Below are 22,513 nucleotides of genomic sequence, written 5' to 3' on the forward strand. Positions count from 1 at the left end.
TTTTGTGCAAATACTTTTAACACAAGAGTTTTTGCGTTAAAGTATTTGCGCAAGAGAGTGTCTACACTGGCATATGCTTTTGCGCAAGAGATGTGCTTTTGCACAAAAGCATCCGTGCCAGTGTAGACGCTCTCTTGCTCTCTTGCCATTTTAGCCATCTGGCTTTCTTGCACAAGAAATTCATGTTGCCTGTCTACACTGGCCTCTTGCGTAAGAACAGTTGCGCAAGAGGGCTTATTCCTGAGCGGGAGCATCATAGTTCTTGTGCAAAAAGCACTGATTTCTTACATTAGAACGTCAGTGTTCTTGCACAAGAACTTGCAGCCAGTGTAGACAGGCGGCAAGTTTTTGTGCAAAAGCAGATGCTTTTGCACAAAATCTTGCCAATGTAGACGTAGCCTTAGAGTTTGTGCTTTTAGCTTTCATGGATCATGTTTTGATCAAATGATGTTTAGCCACCTCTTTTGCAAGATAACATCAGTAAGTGTATGTTTAACGATATTAATCTCTTCCTCTGAACTGACTGTATTTCAGTATTATGTGTGTGTATTTGTTACATGCATTGAAAGTTAGTAACAAGATTATTATATAACAATAAATACAATACAAGAAATCTGCCTAATTCGTTGACCGAAGTTCAACTTCACTAAAGTCAAGGTTATCAGATTCCCCTGTAGATTCCAATGCATGGTCTATTTTTCACTTTCTTTTCTGTTGACTAATTGAATGAGCATAAGACTGGAACCTGAGAACACTTTCATTTGAATCTCAGCTTTGCCAATGATTTGCTGTGTGGCCTAGGGCAAGTAATTTAACCTGTGTCTCATTTTCTCCAGAAGTAAAACCAGAATGTTTTGCCCCCCATAGGATCGGAGCCTCGTTAGACTGATTTGCCTCACAAGGGAGCTTGGAGGACTCATATTATTGCAGTGCTTTGAAGATTTTACATGCTGCGTAACTTAGGTATACTATTTTGTTGGTAACACATAATGGATCCCCATTGAGATCTGAGCCATGGGTGTATTTTCATGTGGGTGAGTGATCCCCCCTGCATACAGATTTTAAAATGTTTTTAGGGTCTAAGCTGCTAGATACAGGTAAGTTTTAACTTATACCAACAACAGCTGGGCAGCTAGCAACATTCTAATGAAAAGCCTGGACTTAGGATGAACTGACAACTTTCTCCTCCTTAGAAGGTCAGCAGCCTCTTGAAGAGGACTCAGGAGTGCCCACTCTGGGCAAGAGTCAGAGCGAAGGTGTGAGAACACACCAGCAAGCTCAGCCATGTGGTTGGCAATGTCTATACCCAAATACCTGGAAATAGTTCTTAGATACTAAGCAGTGGTTGGTGCCTTCTCAAAACCCGGGTCATAGACTTTAAACAGCTCTTTGTCTGTATAGATTCTCGCTATTGCTACCCTTTGATCCTTAGCTGCTTCTTTTTAACTATCCAATCTTCAGGTGTTTATAGATTGCAAGTTCTGCCTACTTGTTTTTCCCTTTGATATTTTCATACCCTCTGCTCCTTGTTTCCCATCCCCCCTCCTCTTTTTTCCCCCTTCTTCCCCCATCTCCCTTCTCCCCTATTTATTTTGGGTCTGCACATCCTAAACTCAAAACTCCGGTCATCTGAAGAAGTGGGCTATGCCCACAAAAGCTCATGATACCATCTATCTGTTTTGTTAGTCTATAAAGTGCTACCGCACCATTTGTCCTTTTAAAATTTATTTTAAAAAACAATTTGCTTTCAATAGTTCATTTGGGATTAAACATTTCTGAGTATCTCTACCACATGAGGGGAGATTTGTCTCACTAGCAGCAGCATCCCAATGGTTGCTGATGTGGAGGAGGGGCCCAAACTTTGAACTCCAAACAAAACTTGCTCTGTTACCCCAGACTCTGTTTACATCAACTTTTTACTCCAGCCACTCCTTGTTCAAACCTGTCCCAGGTGTATGTATGTGACATGTGCGCACACATGCTCCTCAGCAAACGGGCTACATCCCTCAGCATCAAAACATGTGAATTTTAAAATTGCTCTATGATAAAATGCCAGTTACATTCCAAAAGGATGTGGTCAAACTGACATCAGGGGTATGCCTACACAGCAGGGCTAAAGTCCAATTAAGCTACACACGTTCAGCTATGTCAACTGTGTAGCTTAAGTTGAAATATCTTAATGTGGCTTTTGGTGCTGTCTACACAGCAGGAAGTCGAAGGAAGAACACGCTTCCTTCAACTTCCCTTACTCCTTGTGAAATGAGGCTTATGGGAGTCAGAGGACTGAATAAAGGCTTGTAGTGTAGACACACACTTTGTTATTCCAGAGTAACACTGCTGTGCAGACATAACCCAGGAGACCAAGTTCTGTGAAATCTATTTTAGACAGTTCCTAGAACTGGCAGATGGGAGGGAAAGAGACAGGCAAAGCAAAACACCTGCAAGCTCATCTCTTGAGCAACTATCTGGCTCCCCAGGTTTTCCCACACCCTCTCAGGCAGAAAACTGGGGCGCCTTGCCTTGCCTTGCTCACTCTCCTGCAGGTTCTCTTTGGCTTGTTGGCAGGGGCGGCCCATGAGCCTATGCGAACTAGGCAGTTGCCTAGAGCGCCACTGGCCCTGGGCACCCAATGATGATGTCACGCGGCGCCAGGGCTCCCTGTGATGATGTCACAGCCATTGACGACCATGTAGGCACGGGCGTCAATCATGCCGCCCACCTGGGGCGCTAGCTGCCGCAGACGGCCTCAAGCCGCCCCTGCTTGTCGGTGTCTCTGGTGCATGAGGGGGCTTAACCACAAGGCAGCTCTTGGGAACCAGCTCCCCCTAACCCAGGGCTTTTTCGGAGCAAGAGTCACTCGGGGCAAGGAGCCCTTCCCACCGCATGGTGAGCTACCTGGACCAGGCTGTGCCACCCATTCCACTCATTTGACTGCAGCCTGAGCCCGCTCCCCCTGCCTGCCTGGAACCGGCCTGCCCACCTGCTAGCGAGCTAGGCAAGAGCCAATGTAAAGTACATCTCCTGTCCCCAGAACAGAAGAGACAGAGGGGCAGCCCCTGATGGAGAGGAGGAAAACAAACAGGATAGCGGGACCATCATACTGTCCCTGAAGCCAGTTCCTGCCAGCCTAGACTTCTCCCAGGCCTCCATGGAGGCTTGGGAGGGATCTTCAGGTACGTTGGCGTGCACGCACGCACGCACGCGCGCGCACGCACACACACACACACACACACAAAAGGAGGGGGAGGGAGAGGGAGCTGGCCACATAGGGGGCAGGGGGCTCATTGTTGCGCAGGCTGCTAGGCCAGCACATGCTGCTGCAGTGTGGGCAAGTGCAACCATGTGCAATGGGAGGGTGGGGCACATGGACACATCAGCCAGCACCTCTACATGCCTTGGAGCTTGCTGCCAGACTGGCCACACGAGCCCTATGCCCAAGTGGTAAGGGACACAGGCAGCTGCCAGAAGACTAGCCTCAAGGGTGCAGGCACCACCCCCCACACACGCTGGAGTGCAACACATAGCACAGAGCCATGCAGATGCTCTCACTTGATAGCCCAGTGAGCCACAGATGTGTGTGCAGACCCTAGGGAGGGAAAGGCTGCTCATGGCTCCTGTGCCACTCATGAGGGGATCCACTGTGGCTGTTCACTTCTGGCTCTGATGTGTGTTTGCAGGGGAAGGAGATAGGCAGCACAGTCCTCTGGCCGCCTCGAGGGCCCAGCCACACATGGCTTTGCACCAGGGACATCCCCCTCCTGTGGGCCATGAACTGCTATGATCGCTATTTAAAGAGGAGGGCACAGCCCCAGAGAATGTGTGTGAAGTGTGGGGTGTGCTAAATGCCCCTCTGTCTTGTGAATTGTCCACAGCCAAACCAGCCAGGATGGAAGGCCAAGCCAAACCGCTACTGCCACAACAGCCGCAGATGAGCCAGGCCTAGGGTTGCCAGCTGTCTGGTATTCAACTGGACAGTCCTGTTTTTGGGCCCTCTGACGGGTAAAAAATTTCAGAAACTACCAGACACGTGCAATGTCGGTTTTTCTGGTTTCCTGGCGATCGGCGCTGGGAGCCTCTGGTTGTGTCTGATGTAGGAGTGATGCCTTGGGGAGGAGGAGAAGCCCTGTCCGTGCTCCTGAGCGCTGTTCAAGTGCGTTGAGGAGCCATAGCCAGACTCGCTCGTGCTTTGCTGGGACCGTGCACGGGATGGGCAACGACCTGGGATCTGAATGTGCCCAGGTCAGTCCCGCTCCCCACTGGCCATTCCCACCCTCCTGACCCCCTCTCAGCCAGCCCTGCTGCCCCCAACATACCCCCATCTCCTCCAGCCAGCCCCACTGCCTGCTCTCCCTCCCCCCACCAGCCCTGCTTTTCCCGCCTCCCCCTCCTCCCAGCCAGCCCCACTCTGCTCCCAGCTGGTCCCTTCACACACCCCCGCCCCTGATGAAGTATCCTGCTACCTAGTAACCTTAGCCAGGCCTGGAGAGTAGCTGATGCACCAGCACTCAGGGGTGATGCATGACATCCACACCACCCTGTTGCACCACCTGAATGCCAAACTGAAGTGGTGCAGCAGGCCTGGGGTGACCTCATGGCATGCTGTGACACCCTCTGCAGCATCCTGTCCTGCACAGGGGAACAGGTGCCATCTGCCGCTGCTACCACCTTACACCCCCATGACTACCCTCCTATACAGATGGCACATCCATCCGGCCATGCCTTTCCTCCCTCACCAGGCCAGACCATGCCTCTGCTTCCTCTCTTACCCATGGCCATGACTGATCCCCTAGTCATGACTGTGGGACATCCCATGGCCCTTCCTCCTGCCACCCCTGCCACTGCTCCAGCTGCGCATCATGCCCACCCCAATGGGGTCCCCAGGGCAGACCAACCCCGACTATGTCCCTGCCCCTGGGATCAGCAAGCCATGCCAACACTCCTCACAGTAATGATCCCTTCCCCCCCCCCCCCCCATCACCGGCCAACCTTCATTTCTGTTTAAAAAAAAAAGGTATTTGATTTGAAAACCAAGCAGGAGTATTTACTGGGAGATTGGGGTAGGGAAAAGGGGAGTGAGTGAGAGGGGGAACGGAGAGAGAAGGGAGGGTGGAGGCCCTGGGGAGATTTACAATGGTTCCTTCGAGAACATCTCCCTCGGGGCTTTCTGGGTGCACATCCCTGGCCTGTGGGGACTGTTGTGTCGCAGCTGTCAAGGGATGCTCCAAGCCATGGCCTTCACAGGTTGCCTCTGCCACCTACCCCAGGAGGAAAGTCTCCCCCTTGCACTTCACCAGGTTGTGGATCACACAGCTGGCTGCCACCACATCAGGGATATTCTGCTCCTCGACGTCCATGCGTGTGAGGAGAGAGCAGAACTGCCCTTTCAGACACCCAAAGGCACACTCCACCTGCAGGCGAGCTCTATTCAGGCAACTACTCAAAGTGTTCTTGGTGTGATCCAGCTGGCCATTGTAAGGCACAATAACCAGGGCATTAGTGGGTGTGCAGTGCCCCAGCTATGCACACTGGCATACTCTGGTTGATCACCGGAAATTCCCATTAGGGGAAAAAGGCACCGGGTTCCAACTGGGCACACAGGCTGGAGTTCTGAAACTCTTGGGCATCATGATGTCTGCAAGATCACTCCACATAAATGTAGATGAAATGGCCCCAGTGGTCCACCAGGGACTGCAGGAATATCGAGAACTAGACCTTTTAGTTGACAAATGACTGCACAATGTTCCAGTGCATGGATGGGCAAGGCGTGCCATCAATGGCTCACGTGCAGTTGGGGAACCCCAACTCAGAAAAGCCTCCCATGGTGACATCTGGGTTCTTGAGCTGGATGACTCTGCACAGCAGCAGGGAGTTGATGGCCTGGACAACCTGTAGAAGGAGAGAAAGAAACACAAAAAACAGAGAATGAGAGTGGGCTTATGTTCTACCTCTGGGATGTGGCCACCACCCACTTCTGGCCCCTTCACTCTGCAAGAACACAATTGGCAGATGCTCTCTTGTGCCATAGCAATGTGCTTTGAGGTGTGGATGTGTTTTTCAAGAAGAAGTTTTTGAGCACTAAGCCTAATGCATTGGATGCTGCCTAAATTATATCAGAAGATTTCAGAACTCCAGAGAGAAAAAGATGCCCCCTAGAGGATACTGCTAGATGGACTCCAGTGTGCCATTCAGAAGTGTTTAGGTGAAATATTTGAGAACATGGAGCTGATAGCAGCTGACATCTTGATGACAAATGTTAGGACCACTTGGAATAAGCGTGAAACTGGGATTAGAAAAGGTAAGAGACTGTGTCATCTTAGACAAATGAAACTGCAAAGAAGCTTGATGGGTATCTGGCCTATTCAGGAGAGACCATGGATCTGATGGAGTCTTTTCCTAAATTAGGGAGCTGTGTATCAGGACCAACAGACCTCTGCTGGCATCAGCTGACTGGGAGAGAATATTCAGTGGTGATGGAATTGTATTTTTTTCCTAGAAGATCAAAGATTGACTGTGATAATTTGGATAAAAAATCATCTATCAGTTGAACAATCAGTTGGGAAATTAATGGAAAAATGCTAAAAATGTACATGGTGAATGTGGACAAAATAAATACATTTCTGTAATCTGAGTACGGTATTTAATTTGGTCACTCTTCTTTATAAATGAAGGCAGTGAGTACATTCAAATTCCATCATTGAAAAATGTATAGTATATATGTGTATATAACATCATATAATTTGTTATATCATAAGTTTGTATGGAGAGAGGGAGGGTGTGTGTGTGTGTGTGTGTGTGTGTGTGTTAATGGAGACCTGCAAGAACTTGGATGGTTAAGCATAGTTTCCATAAGACACCTCATATTTAATTTTGAATAATTAAGTACTATGAATATGTGATACTTTTGTACTTTAACTCAAATAGTTTTAGAGAAGGTTACTTTGACTTTTACTTGCTTACATTTGTTTTAAAGTAGCAGGACTTGGAATTAAGTATCTTTTCCAACAACACTGTGTAACACTTACAGTACAAGACATTGCAATTCAGTGAGTCCCAGGAATAAGACAAGGGAAATGTGAGAAATGCAATGAAACGTCAGGTCTTTTCTCTAGTACCCTTTTTATATTGTGAAACTAATTTGAAATGCAGTAAGCAAAACCCTATAGATAGAATAGGCAGGGAAAACTGCAAGGGTATCTGCAGCAATACTGAGCATGCTCAGTGCCTGAGGTGAGCAAAGGGTTAAAAAAAAAGTTTAAGAAAATAAAAAGAAGACACTATGCCACAACCACACTTTGATTTGTGTCTTGTTCCTACTGGGAAAGCTGTTTTTAGCCTTCCAGCTGTGCCTGTGCTGGGGCTTTGCACTTTGTGTTGTGATGCTCCCACCCCCCACCCGAGCTGAGTTTGCACCAGAACCCATCCTAAAACTGTCTGCATCTGCTTCACCCCCTTGCCAAGTCAACATTAAGACACCTCCACTGTTGAGCCATTTTCCTCCCTTTTTAAACTGGTTTAAAAATAGTGAGCAACAACTTACAGCGAGTGTGGGCAGACAGAAGTGAAGGAGCCCGCCGCCCTACTTAGCATGCTCAGTGACTCCAAAGTGACTACATGGCACAAAACATATTTAAACGCATCAAAACCCCACTGTGCCATGACCCCACGTGGACTTGTCCCTCGTTCCCACTTTGAAAGCTGTTTTTAACCCGCCAGCTATGACCATGCCCTGGCTTTGGACTCTGTATTGAGGGGGTTAGCTGGCGCCCCTCCCGCCACCAGACATGAGCTTGCCCCAGAAAAGATCTAAGCCTGCCTGCATCTGCTGCACCCCCCTGCCAAGTCACTGTGAAGGCCCCTTTTCTGTTCAGCCACTTTTCTCCCTTTCAAAACGCTTTAAAATGAACTCCGCAAAAACTCACAGTTCGTCCGTGCAGAGAGAAGGGCAGTGGCTGCAAAAGAACTGAGCACACAGCACATCTGGGCATGCTCAGTGATCAGGAAGTAGCACAATCTCTCAAGTAGGCGCTTTCTACGTTACACCGGCGTGTGTGAGAGTGAAATCCCCAATTCCAGCCAGCAGCAGCAGCCGGAGCCCTGGGAGCCTTCGCACTGGAAAAGTGACAGCGAAGCCCCCCCCTCTCCCCGGCTGCGCTGCTGACGTCTCTCCTTCCTCTTGTTCTTTCCCTATAAAGAATCCCGGGCTCACATCAAACATCCCGGCAAAAGCAGCTCAAACTGGGAGGGGTGGGGGCGAGAGAAATACCTACCCGGGGACCTGCCCCGGCACAAGCCCCACTTCTTGCAAGCAGCCTGACCGATCACTTGTTCCTGGGCAGCCCCCACCAACATGTAGCAGAGATCCCATGGGCTTGGGTCAGCTGCCACAACTACTGGGACGCAGGAGTTTTGTTTAGTTATTTCCCCCTGTCCTGTCTCGCAAGCCTCGTCCTCCAGATCCCTGCAGCACCTGCAGCCTCCCGGGATAAACAGACCTCAGCGACAAGGCACCTTAACCAGAGCCAGCCCCAGGGAGGAGCGCTTCTCTGCAGCAACTCAGGGACTCGAAGAAACTTCGTACCAAAACTTTCTGTTGTTGCTACTTTGCTTTGTTAACCCCTTTGGGCAGTTGTGTAACAGCTGCTCTTCTCACCGAGCTCTCTGCCTTTAATCAGGTTAAGCACCAAAAAAGAAAAGAAATCATCCCATGAGTTAGAAGGGGGGAAACAGGAATAAAGTTATTCTTAAAAAATCACATTTGACCGTCAAGAAGAGAGGGAGGCAAACAAGATCTGTAGCAAAGGGGTGAAGCAGTGAATGGAAGGAGCAGTTTTACTGGAATCAACAAGTGAGAACTTCTGGACGCCTTGTTCTTTTCCCCTCCCCTCCCTTATCCACCCCGAAGGCTTTTAAACTGTTGTTTTAAATTGTTGCTGGAAAGAAATTGACCCTATTTACTGATCTCCCTTCTTGCGCGTTTATAAAGGATTATACACCTAATAAGTCACCTCTACACGAGCAATGATTCCAAAGCATTGCACCGCCCTGGCTGTTTGCGTCCTTCACGGATTGCTTTGGCTACAAGGTAAGAGCAGTTTACACGTGGTTTTTCTTCTCTCTCTCTCTCCTTTAATTTCACAGTGTATTTTTGCTCAGACAACATTCTGTTCTCTGTTCGCTCACTCTGGTGTGGTATCCAGGTTGGAACTGTTTGTCTCTCTCTCTCACACACGCCTCGCCTCCTTGGCTTAAGGCCACTCCACAGCACGCCACTTTGTCTGACAAAGAGGCCAGAACAGAGAAACAAGCCACTCCTGGATGCTGGCGCTGGAGTGTGGAGCAGATGCTGCAAATAAAAGAACAATCATAATAAACCCCTGGGTGGGATGGAGAGTAACGTGGTCCTGGTGGGCGCCCCTGGCGAATATGGTTCTTCTAGACCCTGGTTTTCTTGCCTGGCCCAACACCTTGCCCACGGGGGACCAAGGCAAGGCATGAGCAGGATAGTTGGCCGCACTTGCCCCTCATTCTAGCCCTGCTGTGTGGTCGCGTTGTCCTCTGAGCATGTGCCTGAGTGCGCTGTTGGAGGGCAGCGCCTGGAACAGCCCTTAAACGAAGCCACCGCGCAAGGGCTGTTTATGGTCCGGGTGCTGACTTGCTGCGGGACACGGTCCCACAGTTACATTTGGTTCCCTGCATGGATGCAACTATTGCACCTGGGTCGTTGTCACCGCCTGGGCTTTTCCCTCCTGGATGCGGTTTCAATAGCTTCCTCTGCCTTTGGGCAGCCCCAGGACTCAAGTGCCTGGGGGTAACAGATCTGGGGAGCGGCCGCTAGATGGCGCATCCCTCTGTGACTAGGAAGCCCTGGCCCTCAGTGAGGATTTCCCCTGCTGAAGTGGAGAGAGGGGGTCGCTTTGAGGTGGGGTTTCAGGAGAGCTCACCTGGCCAGCAGACAAGCTCTTCCTTTTTCCTGTGCTGCTCTAACGCCTGCCTGTCCCTGATTCCCTGCTGCTGCTCTGCTTGCTCTCATCCACCCAGCCACGGGCTTTGATCCTCACATTCTAGTGACCAAATGAAGGCTCCATTCTTTGTCCATGACTCATTTTTCTCCAATCTCCCACTTGCCAGTAACCATGTCATGGCACTGCTCCCAGGAGCCCACCAGAAGAACCTGTGGAGTGTGTTATTTTATTTTCAGCCCTCAGAACTTTCTCAGAGTGGTCCCTGTACTCATAACACTCAGGGCAGATCTGCACCCTTTCAGCAAGAAACAAGCTTGGCAGATTGCTCTTAATCGCCTCCCTGTCCTCACCCAGGGCTTTCTTCTGGAAGAACCCCTCCCCCGTTGCAGATGTGCTACATCCCATGAAATCCCACACAGTGATGCCTAATTAACTAGGCAGCCAATGGGCCAGTATGGAATTGGCTCTGGAGTTTCCTGTAATGAGTTCACAAGGGCTCTCCCACAACATGTCAACTCTCTTACCAACAGCAATGGGAGCTCAGGTTTGAATACTTCAAAGGGGTCAGTATTTCACTGAAATATTTGGAAAGATATATCTTCAGGAAAATGCCCTTGAAGCCTGATGCATTTGAAGTCTCTCCCCTCCTCCACCCCACAACTAACACTTCTGATCCCCTTGAGGTTTCCACAATTAGTTAAAAATAGCAATTTGAGGGGCTTGGTATCTTTCTCCTATATGGGAACATTTCAGTTTGTATCTGATAATCTGAAACATCTTGAAGAAGATGAGGCTATGGCATATATCTGAGCCCTCTATGGGGCCAGCTGAATCTATGTAAGGCTCTTTTTCACTTCCTTCAGAGGGAATCAGCAAGACCAGAAAAACTCAGGGGTGCAGTTCTTAAGGTCCATAGGTAAAGAAGTTGAGTGAGTAATCATTTGCTTTCTAGGGGTATGTCTACACAGCAGGGCTAAAGTCCAATTAAACGACACAACTTCAGCTATGTCAAGTACATAGCTTAAGTTGAAATAGCTTAACTTGGCTTTTGGTGCTGTCTACACAGCAGGAAGTCAAAGGAAGAAGCACTCTTCCTTCGACTTCCCTTACTCCTTGTGAAATTAGGGTTACAATGAGTCAGAGTAAGAAGTCCTCCAGCTTGCCATTATTTCAAAATAAAGGCTTGTAGTGTAGACACTCATTTTGTTATTTTGGAATAACATCAGTTATTCTGAAATAACACCGCTGTGTAGATGTACCCTAGATTATTTCACCCCCTCTTCTACACCTGGTTATGCATCAGTGCTGTGTTCTCATTCTAAACATGTATATGGAGTAACTCCTGATTTACACTAGTGCAAGGGAATAATTGCACTAGTCAGTCTCTGTCCAGTTGGGCTGATGAAATTTAGAAGAGCTTTTCTGTGTGCCAGGTGGTCTTCCATTATTTCATTGCTCATGTGGATTTTTATGGTATTTATTCATGGCATGTCGGATTATAGCTAGGAGGAAGTCGGTTATTTACTGTGGAATTTCGCCCACCAGTAGTGTTCCATAGCATTCCTTGAGTCTTAGGTATATTTCAAAATACAAGAGTGTCATCTCTGGTCTCCTTATGATCTCTGGGCTCTTGTGGTACCATTACTTTTCATCAATAATAATCAATAACCAACCACATCAGGAAGACAGATCAACTGAAGGATTCAGGTAGTACCATAAACTACCAGAGCTTCATTAATAGAAACCACACATTTCATCTGGTTTATTCACAGATGTATAAAATGCTCCTTTACGGGGCCTCTGGTCTCTAGCAAAGGTCAGCCCAGATAAATTCAGAAACAAGTTCCATATATTCCTCACAAACATACCTGGAGTAAAGCAAACATGAGCTTTACATCAGGCCTTAAAGGGCCATTTTGAGCTCTGCTGGACCAACAGGGGAAGTAGTTTTCATAGGCAAGAGTCATAAACACCCTGCCACTAGCTCCCCTTAGTAGAAGCACCCTAGCTGACCTCAGTTATTGTTAGAGCATGTGGGGAAATAAGTGATTCCGTAGTTGATTGGCCTTCATACATCAGTATCAACATTTTGAATTGCACCTGGAAGCAAATAGGAAGTTTGTGCAGTCCTCAGAGAATTGCTGTCATGCACTGCCTCTGGCTGACACTGCAAGCAAGCAGCCGACTCTATTTGCCACTAACTGTAACTTTTGAATGGTCTTCATAGCTTGTCCATATAGGGTACAAGACCTGAAGGTTGCAAAGGCATGTATTAGCATGGCTATTTCTGTATCAGAGAAAATTAGTAACAAATACCCAAATGTGGCCAAGTACAGGTGGGGAAAGGCATTTCTGGCCACCAATACTAGCTGGGAATCCAGGAGAACACTCATATTGCAACTTTTCCCGAAAAGAGTGGGTGTACTCCCACAGAAATGGGCCAGGAACCGATATCACCCACAACAACCTCTAAATAATTTTCTTACCTGGCAGTCTTACTCCTGGCATATGTAGTAAGAGTGTCATCCAGCTCACTTTCATCCAGGCCCTCTCTGAGCCAGGCACTGAGAAGGGAGAGAGAATATTCCTATCCATGTCTGACAGTAAAGAGGGTTAAAGCTGTATGCCATAGAGCCATAGAGTTAGAAGCGACCATGGCCTCTAGTCTAATCCCTTGTCAAGATGCAGGATTTGTTGTGCCTAAACCATTCAAGACAGGTGGCTCTTCAGCCGCCTTCTGAAAAACTTCAGTGAAGGAGCTTCTGTGACTTCCTAGGCAGTTTGCTCTGTGGTCCTACTATTCTTACAGTTAGGATGTTTTTTCCTGAGATTTAATCTACATTTACCATGCTGCAGTTTGAATCCATTGCCTCTTGTCCTGTCCTCTGTGGCAAGAAAGAACAACTTTTCTCCATCTTTTTTATGGCAGTTGTTCAAGTATTTAAAGACTGCTATCATGTCTTTCTCAAACTAAACATAGCCAGTTTCTTCAGCTTTTGCTCATATGGCTTGCATTCCATAGCTATGGTCATCTTTGTTGCTCGCTTCTGGATCCTTTCCAATTTCTCTACATCTTTCCAATACAGCAGTGACCAAACTTGGATACAGTACCCCAGCTGAGGCCTACCCAGTGCTGAGTAGATCGTGTCTAACACTTCCCATGACTTGCATGCTATGCCTCTGTTAATGCAACTCTACATTGCATTAGCTTTTTCTGCAACTGTATTGCATTGTTGATTCACGTTGAGGGCATGATCCACCATAACTCCTCAATCCTTCATAGCAGTGCTTCTGCCAACTCATTTCTCCTCCTCCTCCTCTATTTGGGACAGACATAAAGAAAAAGGATATTTTCTTAGCTAACACCCCAGCCACTGCAGAGGACTTCAAGTAGTCCTTCTGTTACAGCTAATTAGTATTGGCCTGAGATGACCGTCACCATCCCTCTGCCATCAACCTCATGTCTAAGGTCAGGAGGAGACTACCACAGTGACCTGTGTAAAGGGCATATAGCAAGGGTAGGGAACCTAAGGACTGGGAGCTGGATGCGGGTCCTCCAGCTTGCCTGGATCCAGCACCCGAGGCTCGGGGCTCCCCCCAGCATGGGGGAACCCATGCTGGTGCTCCAACCCTCCTCTCACCCCCCGTGGGGCTGGAGCACACCAAATCTACTAGTCGGAGTCCCTCTAGGCTCTGCTGTGCAAAGGGAATGTGGGGAGTGTCTTTCTCCTTCTCAGTCAGGGGCCATGTCAATGGGAGTGGGGGGTTGATTGGTTGGTTGTTTTGCTTCACACTTGTGTGCAGCCCCCAACTGATTTTTCTATGGGACAGCAGCTTCCAGCCCTAGAAAGGTTCCCCACCCTTGGCATATAGGGAATCCAAGAATTGTTAGGTGTCACTGTACTGATAGTTGAGGACAAAAGTTACATCTTACTAGACCATTGATAGGTTGTATATTCCCTTAGGGAAATTTGGAATCAGCAACAGGTCCTGCACCCTGACTACCGCAAAGCTGAGGTTTGATTTCAAATCAGAAGAGATAACAGACAGGCCATGAAAAAAGTGCAATGCTCATCCCAGCAATCTCTAGTCCTATTCCAAAAAGCTTAGTTCTAAAATATGTAGATATACTGAAATCATCTAGAAAGTTCCGTGCTTGTCATGACATTTCTTCCTTCTTTGACATGGTTGCATATTTCAGTTTAGATTCCTTTTAACACAAGGCTGAAATTGTTCTGTTTGACGCTTATTACATTTAGAGCACATCTACACAGCAGGGCTAAAGCTAAAAGCTACACAATTTCAGCTACATCAATTGCGTAACTGAAGTCAAAATAGCTTATTTTGGCTTTTGGCGCTTTCCACACAGCAGAAAGTCCAAGGAACAGCATTCTTCCTCCGACTTCCTTTCCTCCTCGTACAATGAGGGTTACAGAGTAAGAAGTCCTCCAGCACAACATTATTTTGACATTATGTCGAAATAACACTGCTGTGTAGATGCACCGTTACAGTCTTTATTCTCTAAATATAAGGGCTGGTAGACATTTTTGGTAAAAAGGCACTGTAATTTTTCCTTGATGAAAAGTGATTTGCTTGGGTGTGGTGTTTGTTATTGTTCCTAGTCACAGTCTTTTTTGTTGGTTAGTTGGTTTTCAATTATTTTTCCAATAGCCGACATTGACATATTTGTCCTTTTGCATGAAAAAGGTTTTGTTGCTATTGTTGTTGTTTAATCCTGATGTTTATTATCAAAAATGGGGTTCAGTAAGTCAAAAATTCCAGTAACCTTTTCAATAACATTTTTCAGTAGCTTTAAGAACCATTTTAAAATAAAATCATGAAAAATTTCCCTCAAAATGAAAAGTGGGTTTATTTTGAACTTTTTGACTAAAACCAACTTGATGTTTCAAATATTTTTGTGAAAATAGTTTTTCATTTTTCAACCAAACCAACAAATAGTATATTACTAATATTTATGGCTTGTTATTAGTGTGTAGACAATATATTTCTAAGATATCACACCTCAGTACTAGGACACCATCCCAATCATCAAGCTTCCCAGCATAAAATGATCACCAGTTGGGGTCAGGAAGAAAGTTAGCTTAATGGTGCAATATCGTGGATATGTTTTTGTCTTTCTATGAAGAATTCATCATTGATCTCTGTTGGGGAGAGGATACTGAACTAAATAGACCATTGCTCATAGTAATAAAAGCAAGTCTTATGTCCCATTACTAAATGTGATTTTTTTTAAATACCTCCTCCATTGTGGAAAAAAGTTATAAATGGTACAGAACTCTTTTTTAAACTATAGTGTTATACTAATTTCCCTGAAAACCTATACAGTAAAATCAAGCATAAATAATTTTACAATAATTCATTATAAGGAATGCAAAAGTATTTTAAAGTCCTATAATTTCCAGAGAGTGAAATCATACCAAAAAGAACACTGAGAGCACAGAACTTGTTCACAGTTTCTATAAGAATCCCATTTTTATGTTTTTCAAACATTGTTTATTTAAAATATTACAAGAATATAACTTCACTTCTCCTCCTCCTTCCCTCTCTCCCTCTCCCTCCCTCCCCCCCCCCCCACACTAACATAACTAATAAATCTAAGCAAGATAGTAGGAATAAGTCTGTGTTGCTTATTTTGAAATATTGCTGTTTCCCATTTCCTTAATAACTGATCCTAACAAATTTGTATTTTATAAGATTCACTCTCATCAGGTTAAGCCACACATGCACCTTTTATGAGGCATTGGATTCCTCTACCCAGTGCAAAAAAATTCCAAATACAGTACAAAACTTCATCAGTGCAGGCAGGAATTGGAGACTAATGATTAGTTTTCCAAGCTGTGTTTGAACTGGAGATAGAGAATCTTGTGGTGCTGTAGGCAAACATTAATCAACATAGAATGTCCTATGCTTCTGTTGCATTTTCATCCAAAGAACTTCACAAATTGCATACAATCAGGGTCACTTTCTGTATGGCTGAAATGCAGGTGAATGAGGAAGCTGTTTTCAGCTCACATTGTAACAGTTTTAAAAACTGCATGGGGAAATTCAGAGAAGTAGATTCTAAGTATTCAAATGAGAGTTTGGCTAGGATGTTGAGGCTAACTCTGGTGTAATTAATTAATTTGATATTTTCTACCTTTTCCTGGATTGCTCCACCTTTTATTCCTCCTTCACACTGGCCAGACTTACCCATTATTGAGACTGAAATGGGAATTGCAAATGGCAGTAACTAAAAAGACTTTTTGGATACCCCAACTGCCCAAGAGCAAAATAGATCACAACCCCTAACATCTTACTTCACAGCTAGTATCAAATGACTGACAGGATGTTAAGCCTTGCTAATGCTGATAAAGGCATTCTTGCTCCTTTGTACCTCATGACAGGAGAGGCAAATAGGGCAGAAAGCCTAGGTCTGTATTCACACACTCTGGCCAGAAAGACAGGCTGCTTAAATAAGTGCAGAAGAACCTCATGTAAAAATGTCTACATTTCACAGGAATAAATGGTCTCTCATCTCCTTTGGCTAAACGTTTTTCTTTTCTTTTCTTTTCTTTTCTTTTCTTTTCTTTTCTTTTCTTTTCTTTTCTTTTCTTTTCTTTTCTTTTCTTTTCTTTTCTTTTCGAAGGCAACACTGAAAACAGCAGAACCTGCCAAAATCACCCATTCCAAAATATTACCTGAAAATGCCATCTACTTTATATTTGAGAGAGTTTGTCTGTTTGTCTGTTCAAGAACTCCTCCTAAATCAGGGGTGGGGAATCTAAGGCCCAGGGGTCAGATGCGGCCCCCAACTTGCCTGGATCCAGCCCCTGAGGCTCAGGGCTCCCCCTAGCATTGGAGAGCTTGCACTGGTGCTGTAGTTCACCCCACCTCCCCGCCTACCCCACACACCTACCCACCATAGAGCTTGAACAGACAAAATCTACTAGCCTGTGTCCCCCTAGGCTCTGAGGTATGACAGGAATTTGGGGAGCGTCTTTCTCCTTCTTAGTCAAGGGCCATATCAATAAGGGGTTGGGGTTTTGTTTGTTTGTTTTTTGTTTTTTGCTTCTCACTTACGTGCGACTGATTTTTCTGTGGGTCAGCAGCCACAGAAAGTGAATAGGACTCCCGACCCAAAAAAGGTTCCCCACTCCTGTCCTAAATGGTAAGAGCTAGGACCACCAAATTCGGTATACAGCTCCCTCTTGTCATAAGTTAAAGTAGGACAAGGGTTTGGCTGTGCCAGGAAAATGGGATGTGCTTCGAATGGGATTGCTTCTCATAAAACCATACAGAAAAGAGCCAGAATTACCAGGCAGGTGAAAAGGACTGGCTGGGGGTCTCCTCTTCCAGGACTGCCCCAGCCCCAAGCCTTCCACCTCCTAGGTGCTCTTTAGGGTTAAAGGGGAGCCTAAAGCCCCTTCCCAATTTGTACGGGGACATTGCTGGCTGTTCCTCTGTCAGGGAGCAGGGAAAGTGCACGGTTTGCTCCATGCCTCCCTCTGGCTGGGAAATGCAGGGGGCAGTGGAGTTGTGCACTTTACTCTCTCTTTCAAATTCAAGCCCTGTATTTTCAAAGCACTGTGCAATTTTTTACTAACTGATCTAAATAGGTTGACCTATTGCTCCATGAGAATGTTGCCATCTTTTTAACAAGATAACTCAAAGCTATGCACTCTGATTGACTGTTTAGGGGGCAGTGAATAGGACTCTGGATGGTTTTGAGAGGCACCGCAGTGCCCTCACCTTTAAGTCTTTTGATTAGTCTGCCCTTTAAGTACCCACATTGTTGCCCTCACTGTATCCCGTTCTCCTTTCCCACTGCCAAAGCATCTCCCAATTTACCCGCAGTCTGCTCTCAGGATTCCTAGAATTGTTACACTTTGAAAGACCTAGAGGAATTACTGAGCCCTGCTGCAAGCGGAGGCCTGCACAGTTTCTGTTCCCTGTGCCCAAATTCATTTGGCCTCTTTCCTTTTAAGTTGGGACTAGTGCGGAGGTTTGGCAAGCCAATGTGGGATTGCCTGTGGTTTGCAGTGTAATCTCTTCAGCTTTCTGCAGTCAGATGCAGTAAGTCTTCATACCACGTTGAACTTTATGAGATGTGACTTCTGCAAGCTTCTCTAATACGTGTAATCACAAAGGGATTCACAATTAGCTGACAGTGTGCGTGGAGCCAATGCAGAGGGCCTTTGTTGTGGTTCTAATGCAGTAGTTTTTAGCACTGTGAAAGAATTCTTGAAGTTATTGGGCAAAAAGAAAAACACACCGTCTAATCTGTTAAGTGATAAAGAGCTGAACAAGTAAGTTTCCCATTATGCCCTAGAGGGAATGGCAAAAGCATATGGTTGCAAAGATTTCAAATTCAGCCAAAAACTGGACTCAGACCAGTATGTAAAGGAAATGTATGGACTTTCCTTCTATTTTCAGATAACATGCCTTCATCTTTTGCATTTCCACATAGATTTCCTTAGATCTTCCTGTGTTTTTCTTAACTGTGGGAAAGAGATTGTCAAGGAAGTGGAAAGGGGAGCTTGCAAGCTGTCTGGAATTGTTCTTCATTTGAGGGTCAAGGAGGCCTGATCCTGTTGTTATCTGCTCATTTAAAAAAAAAAACCTTAATGAATCCAAAACACCTCAGTAAAAGTGGGCTGGAGGTTAGGAAATTTCAGCCCCATCAGTCAAATTCTGCCTCATGGATTACAGTTACACCAGGGTAAACTTTGCATAGGGGCCTTGATTTCCATGAAGTTACTTCAGATTTACACCAGCCTAATTATAAGAAGAATTTGGCAGCACATATTTCTCTTGGAGGTTTCCCAAACGAAGACAGCAGCTATTTAAGGGGCCAACCCTACATGGTACTTTAATACCCTCAGTTCCCATTGATTGCAACTAGTGATAGGTACACAACTGGAAAATGTTGACAATAAACAGATTTCTCTCAGGCTATGTCTACACTACAGGCTTTTGCCGGCAGAGAGTATGCTAATGAAGCACTCATTAGCATTTGTCGCACTGTAATTTGCATATTCTCTTCCAATGCTTTTTGCGCAAGAGGTTTTTGAGCAAAAACAAGTAGTGTAGATGGGTCCGTTTTGCACAACCCTCCCATCCCCCCCTTTGAGCAAGATCCTTATACCTCCTTTTTTGAGGCATAAGGATCTTGCGCAAAAGAGGTTTTTTGTGCAAAACGGACCCGTCTACACTGCTTGTTTTTGCGCAAAAATTTCTTGCGCAAAAAGCATCGGCAGAGAATATGCAAATGACAGTGCGACAAATGCTAATGAGTGCTTCATTAGCATACTCTCTGCCGGCAAAAGCCTGTAGTGTAGACATAGCCTGAGAGAATTTGTGATCTGGATTAGTCTTTTGCAGGGACAAACCTATTTCTGCTATGTATCTATAATTACCAATTGCATCCTTCTGTCAATGGGGGAGAAATCAAAAGCCTGCAGTGTAGATATAGCCTCGGTCTCTAGAACTGAGGTTTAGTTTGGACCCTTTGTAGACAAAGGGTTCATCTGTGGTGATAGACTTAATTTCCCAGATGTTTGGAAGTGGTGGGATCTGGGGCTGTGATATAGGCCTGTCTCCAACAGATCTTTTTTCCATGCTTCAACACAAGGTGCTCCACCTGCTTGAAACTGCCTCCTGGCAGGCCAGTCGCATGTGCCTATGCTGTAGTATTTGGAAGGCATTCTGGCTACAATCTTAATTATGGTGCTTCTTCACAGAGAAAATACAAGGTAGTAGTGTTTGCCTGGGTTTGCGGAGAGGAAAATAAAGCCACTAGGTCTCTGTCGTTCCTTACATAAAAATAAATCAGCCCATGTGTATGATATTCTGCAATCTTCAGGCCTATGTCCCTAGCCCACTCTGCTGTGTGGGCCACTAACCCGCTCTCTCCACTGTCACAGCTTAGAATTGCACTTCACCCATGAGGGTGATCTCTCCAGGAATCAACCTTTTGAAAAGAAGGGTGAGGAGGGAAGATTAGTCATCTGAACAGAAAATCCTGCACCAGTTTGAGACACACACATTTTCAGATCACCCACAAGTCCTGTGGGCCAGAGTCCCTTCTCCCTTGACACTCATGTAAATCAGTGGTTCAGATTCTGCTCTCCATCACCAAGGGCATGTCTACACTAGGAAATTATTTCAAAATAACTAAATTCAAAATAATAACTCCCAAAATAACTATTCCTAAATAAGCATATTCCCAAGGAAAGCAGGAGTACAGATTTTGAAATAACCAGCCCGGTATTTTGAAATAACGGGCTTGGTAGAAATAAGGGGGATTATTTTGAAATAACTCCCTCGTTTAGACCAGGACCAAGACATCAATCCAGACCTTTGCTTTCCATAATGATACTCCAGATTTCTGTTGGTGTAGGTAAGAGGAGAGTTGAGCTCTGCATTGCTGTGTTGTACAAAGTGCCTGCTTTGATTACAATATTCTTGCAACAGGAACAGTTGGCCAAATTCACCACTGACGTAAATGCAGCACCACTGAATTTGTTTTGTGAAGCTGCTAACAAACAGTATTGACAATAGTATCTCTCTCCTCCAAAGCATTAGATAAAAATAGAAGCAGCTTGTCATAATTACATTTAGGTGTATAAATGGAAAGCCACCAGCCCAGTCTAGCTATCTTGACACAAATTCTCCTTCTGAAGCCAATGAGACTACTTGGGTGAGCAAAGATGAGCTGTCTAAGTATAGTTTGAACAGCCTTTCCTAGCTCAGGGTATGCAAATTTAATTTAAGATAGATAAAAGCGGAGATGATCCTTAGCTCCAAATTCAAAATGAACTGATTCTTAGTTATTATTTGCATTACCTTAGTGTAAAGAAGCCCTGAAGTTGATTAACTCCTTTAAAACATTATGACACGCCCACGCTGCCTTTTTTTTAGCCAGGAGTGGAAGATCCAAGGTAGAACAAGAGATTTCATCACAGTATTTCTGGGCCTGCTGAAGCCAGTACCTGCAGTCTCCTGAGAGACAGCCTGATCTGGCCTGGCAGCTACAAAGAGGATAGAGCCTGCAAACCGAACTTCTGAACCTTGAGCTCAGATATTAATTCTAACATACGGGGAAGGATTATGCTTTGAATAATTGCCCACAGTGCTCTCCAAAGATTGAGGTTTTCATTTGATTCAGTTTTTTGGGCTGCTTGTGTTGAAGGAATGGGACTGCCAAAAAAACAACTCTTGAGCTTTTGTGCAGGTGGAAACAAGACTGGTCCATCTTTTAGCCCCATTGCCACATCTTGGAGGGAGCAAATGTCACACTCTTGTCCAGTGCCTGTCATGAATAATCAGATGAAATAATAGTATAATGGGGGACATTTTATCTAGATCTATCTATAGATGTATATGAAGTAAGGAAGTTAAAAATATCTTCAGCTGCACAAGACAGCAGGAGAGAACAAAACAGCAAATTTGGCCAGTTTAGAAGATTCTTTTGCGATTACAACTAAAAGATTATTCAAGTGAATGTAAACAACGATGTCACCCGGAGACCCTTCTAAACAGTTTAAGCTATCACACAGTGAGAGACAGAGAGAACCATCTAACCTTTCCACCTCTGCATATTTTTCCTTTACAAATGGATGGTATCTATGTTGTTTTTATTTCACTGTCATACATTCTGTTCACCATTACACATGTGTAAACTCTGGATTTGCCCTACTATAATTAAAGCAGGGTTGTGGGGTTTTTGAATTATAGTTTATTTTAAGTTTCCAGGCATAATAAGAGTAAGATAGGAAGTTGTTGAGAACTTCTTTCATCAAAGCACCAAGGCATCTTAATAGGGTTCTAAACTATAGGTTTTATTATTCATGTCTGCAAATCCTATGTTGTTTATATAACATGCTTATAAAGAGTGTCAGGTCCCCCTTATGTGACTAGTCCAAATAAAGGATAACCGCCTGCTACTGTTACTAGCTAAAGAGTTGCTTCTTTGGCTCACATCTATTTTGGTGCTGAAGGCCCCATACTCTGGCTTTATACTGTCCTTACTCAAGTAAACTTCCCATTCAACAAGAGCTGAGTAACATCTAAGGCAGGTCTTTGGGAATGTCCACAGAGATTCCCCAGACTCTCAGGGGGCATCTACACTGCACCCTTACCTCAAAATACGCTACGCAATTTATGCTACGCAAATTGCGTAGCTTATTTTGAGGTAATTTCAAAATAAAGTGCTATTCTGAAATGTCCCTTAACCCTCATGGAATGAGAGTTATAGGGATGCCAAAATAGCATTCAAATCATTTCAAAATAATGGGTGCGCTCAAAGATGCAGAAGAGCTATTTTGGAATACTTGTGGTATCCTGAAATAGCGCCACAGTGTAGACATAGCCTCGGAGTTCTACTTCAGCATGCACTGAGGCTTGGTGTACACTCCACTGTGGAAGAACAGTGTCTCCTTTGGCTGTTCTCTCAAATTCATTAGCCCATCTTGCTTGGAAAGAGTGCCACATTTTTATCACAGCTGATCATCACAGCCTAATGAAAACTCTCCAAAGCGTAATGATATGAC

The 22,513-nt window shown here is 45.3% G+C and overlaps 1 protein-coding gene across 2 annotated transcripts in view; it reads left to right on the forward strand.

Annotated features, from left to right (window-relative positions):
- Positions 1 to 8,166: 8,166 nt before the first annotated feature.
- Positions 8,167 to 22,513, forward strand: part of LOC102446651 (vascular endothelial growth factor receptor kdr-like) — a 213,741-nt gene continuing 199,394 nt past the window's right edge. For both annotated transcript variants that reach the window (XM_075940855.1, XM_075940856.1), the window contains exon 1: positions 8,167 to 9,082. In XM_075940855.1, the coding sequence (XP_075796970.1) occupies positions 9,019 to 9,082 (64 nt within the window). In that variant the 5' untranslated portion in view covers positions 8,167 to 9,018. The remainder of the gene's footprint in view (positions 9,083 to 22,513) is intronic.

This window comes from Pelodiscus sinensis, chromosome 13 (assembly GCF_049634645.1).
Source record: "Pelodiscus sinensis isolate JC-2024 chromosome 13, ASM4963464v1, whole genome shotgun sequence".
Classification (NCBI taxonomy): Eukaryota; Metazoa; Chordata; order Testudines; family Trionychidae; genus Pelodiscus; species Pelodiscus sinensis.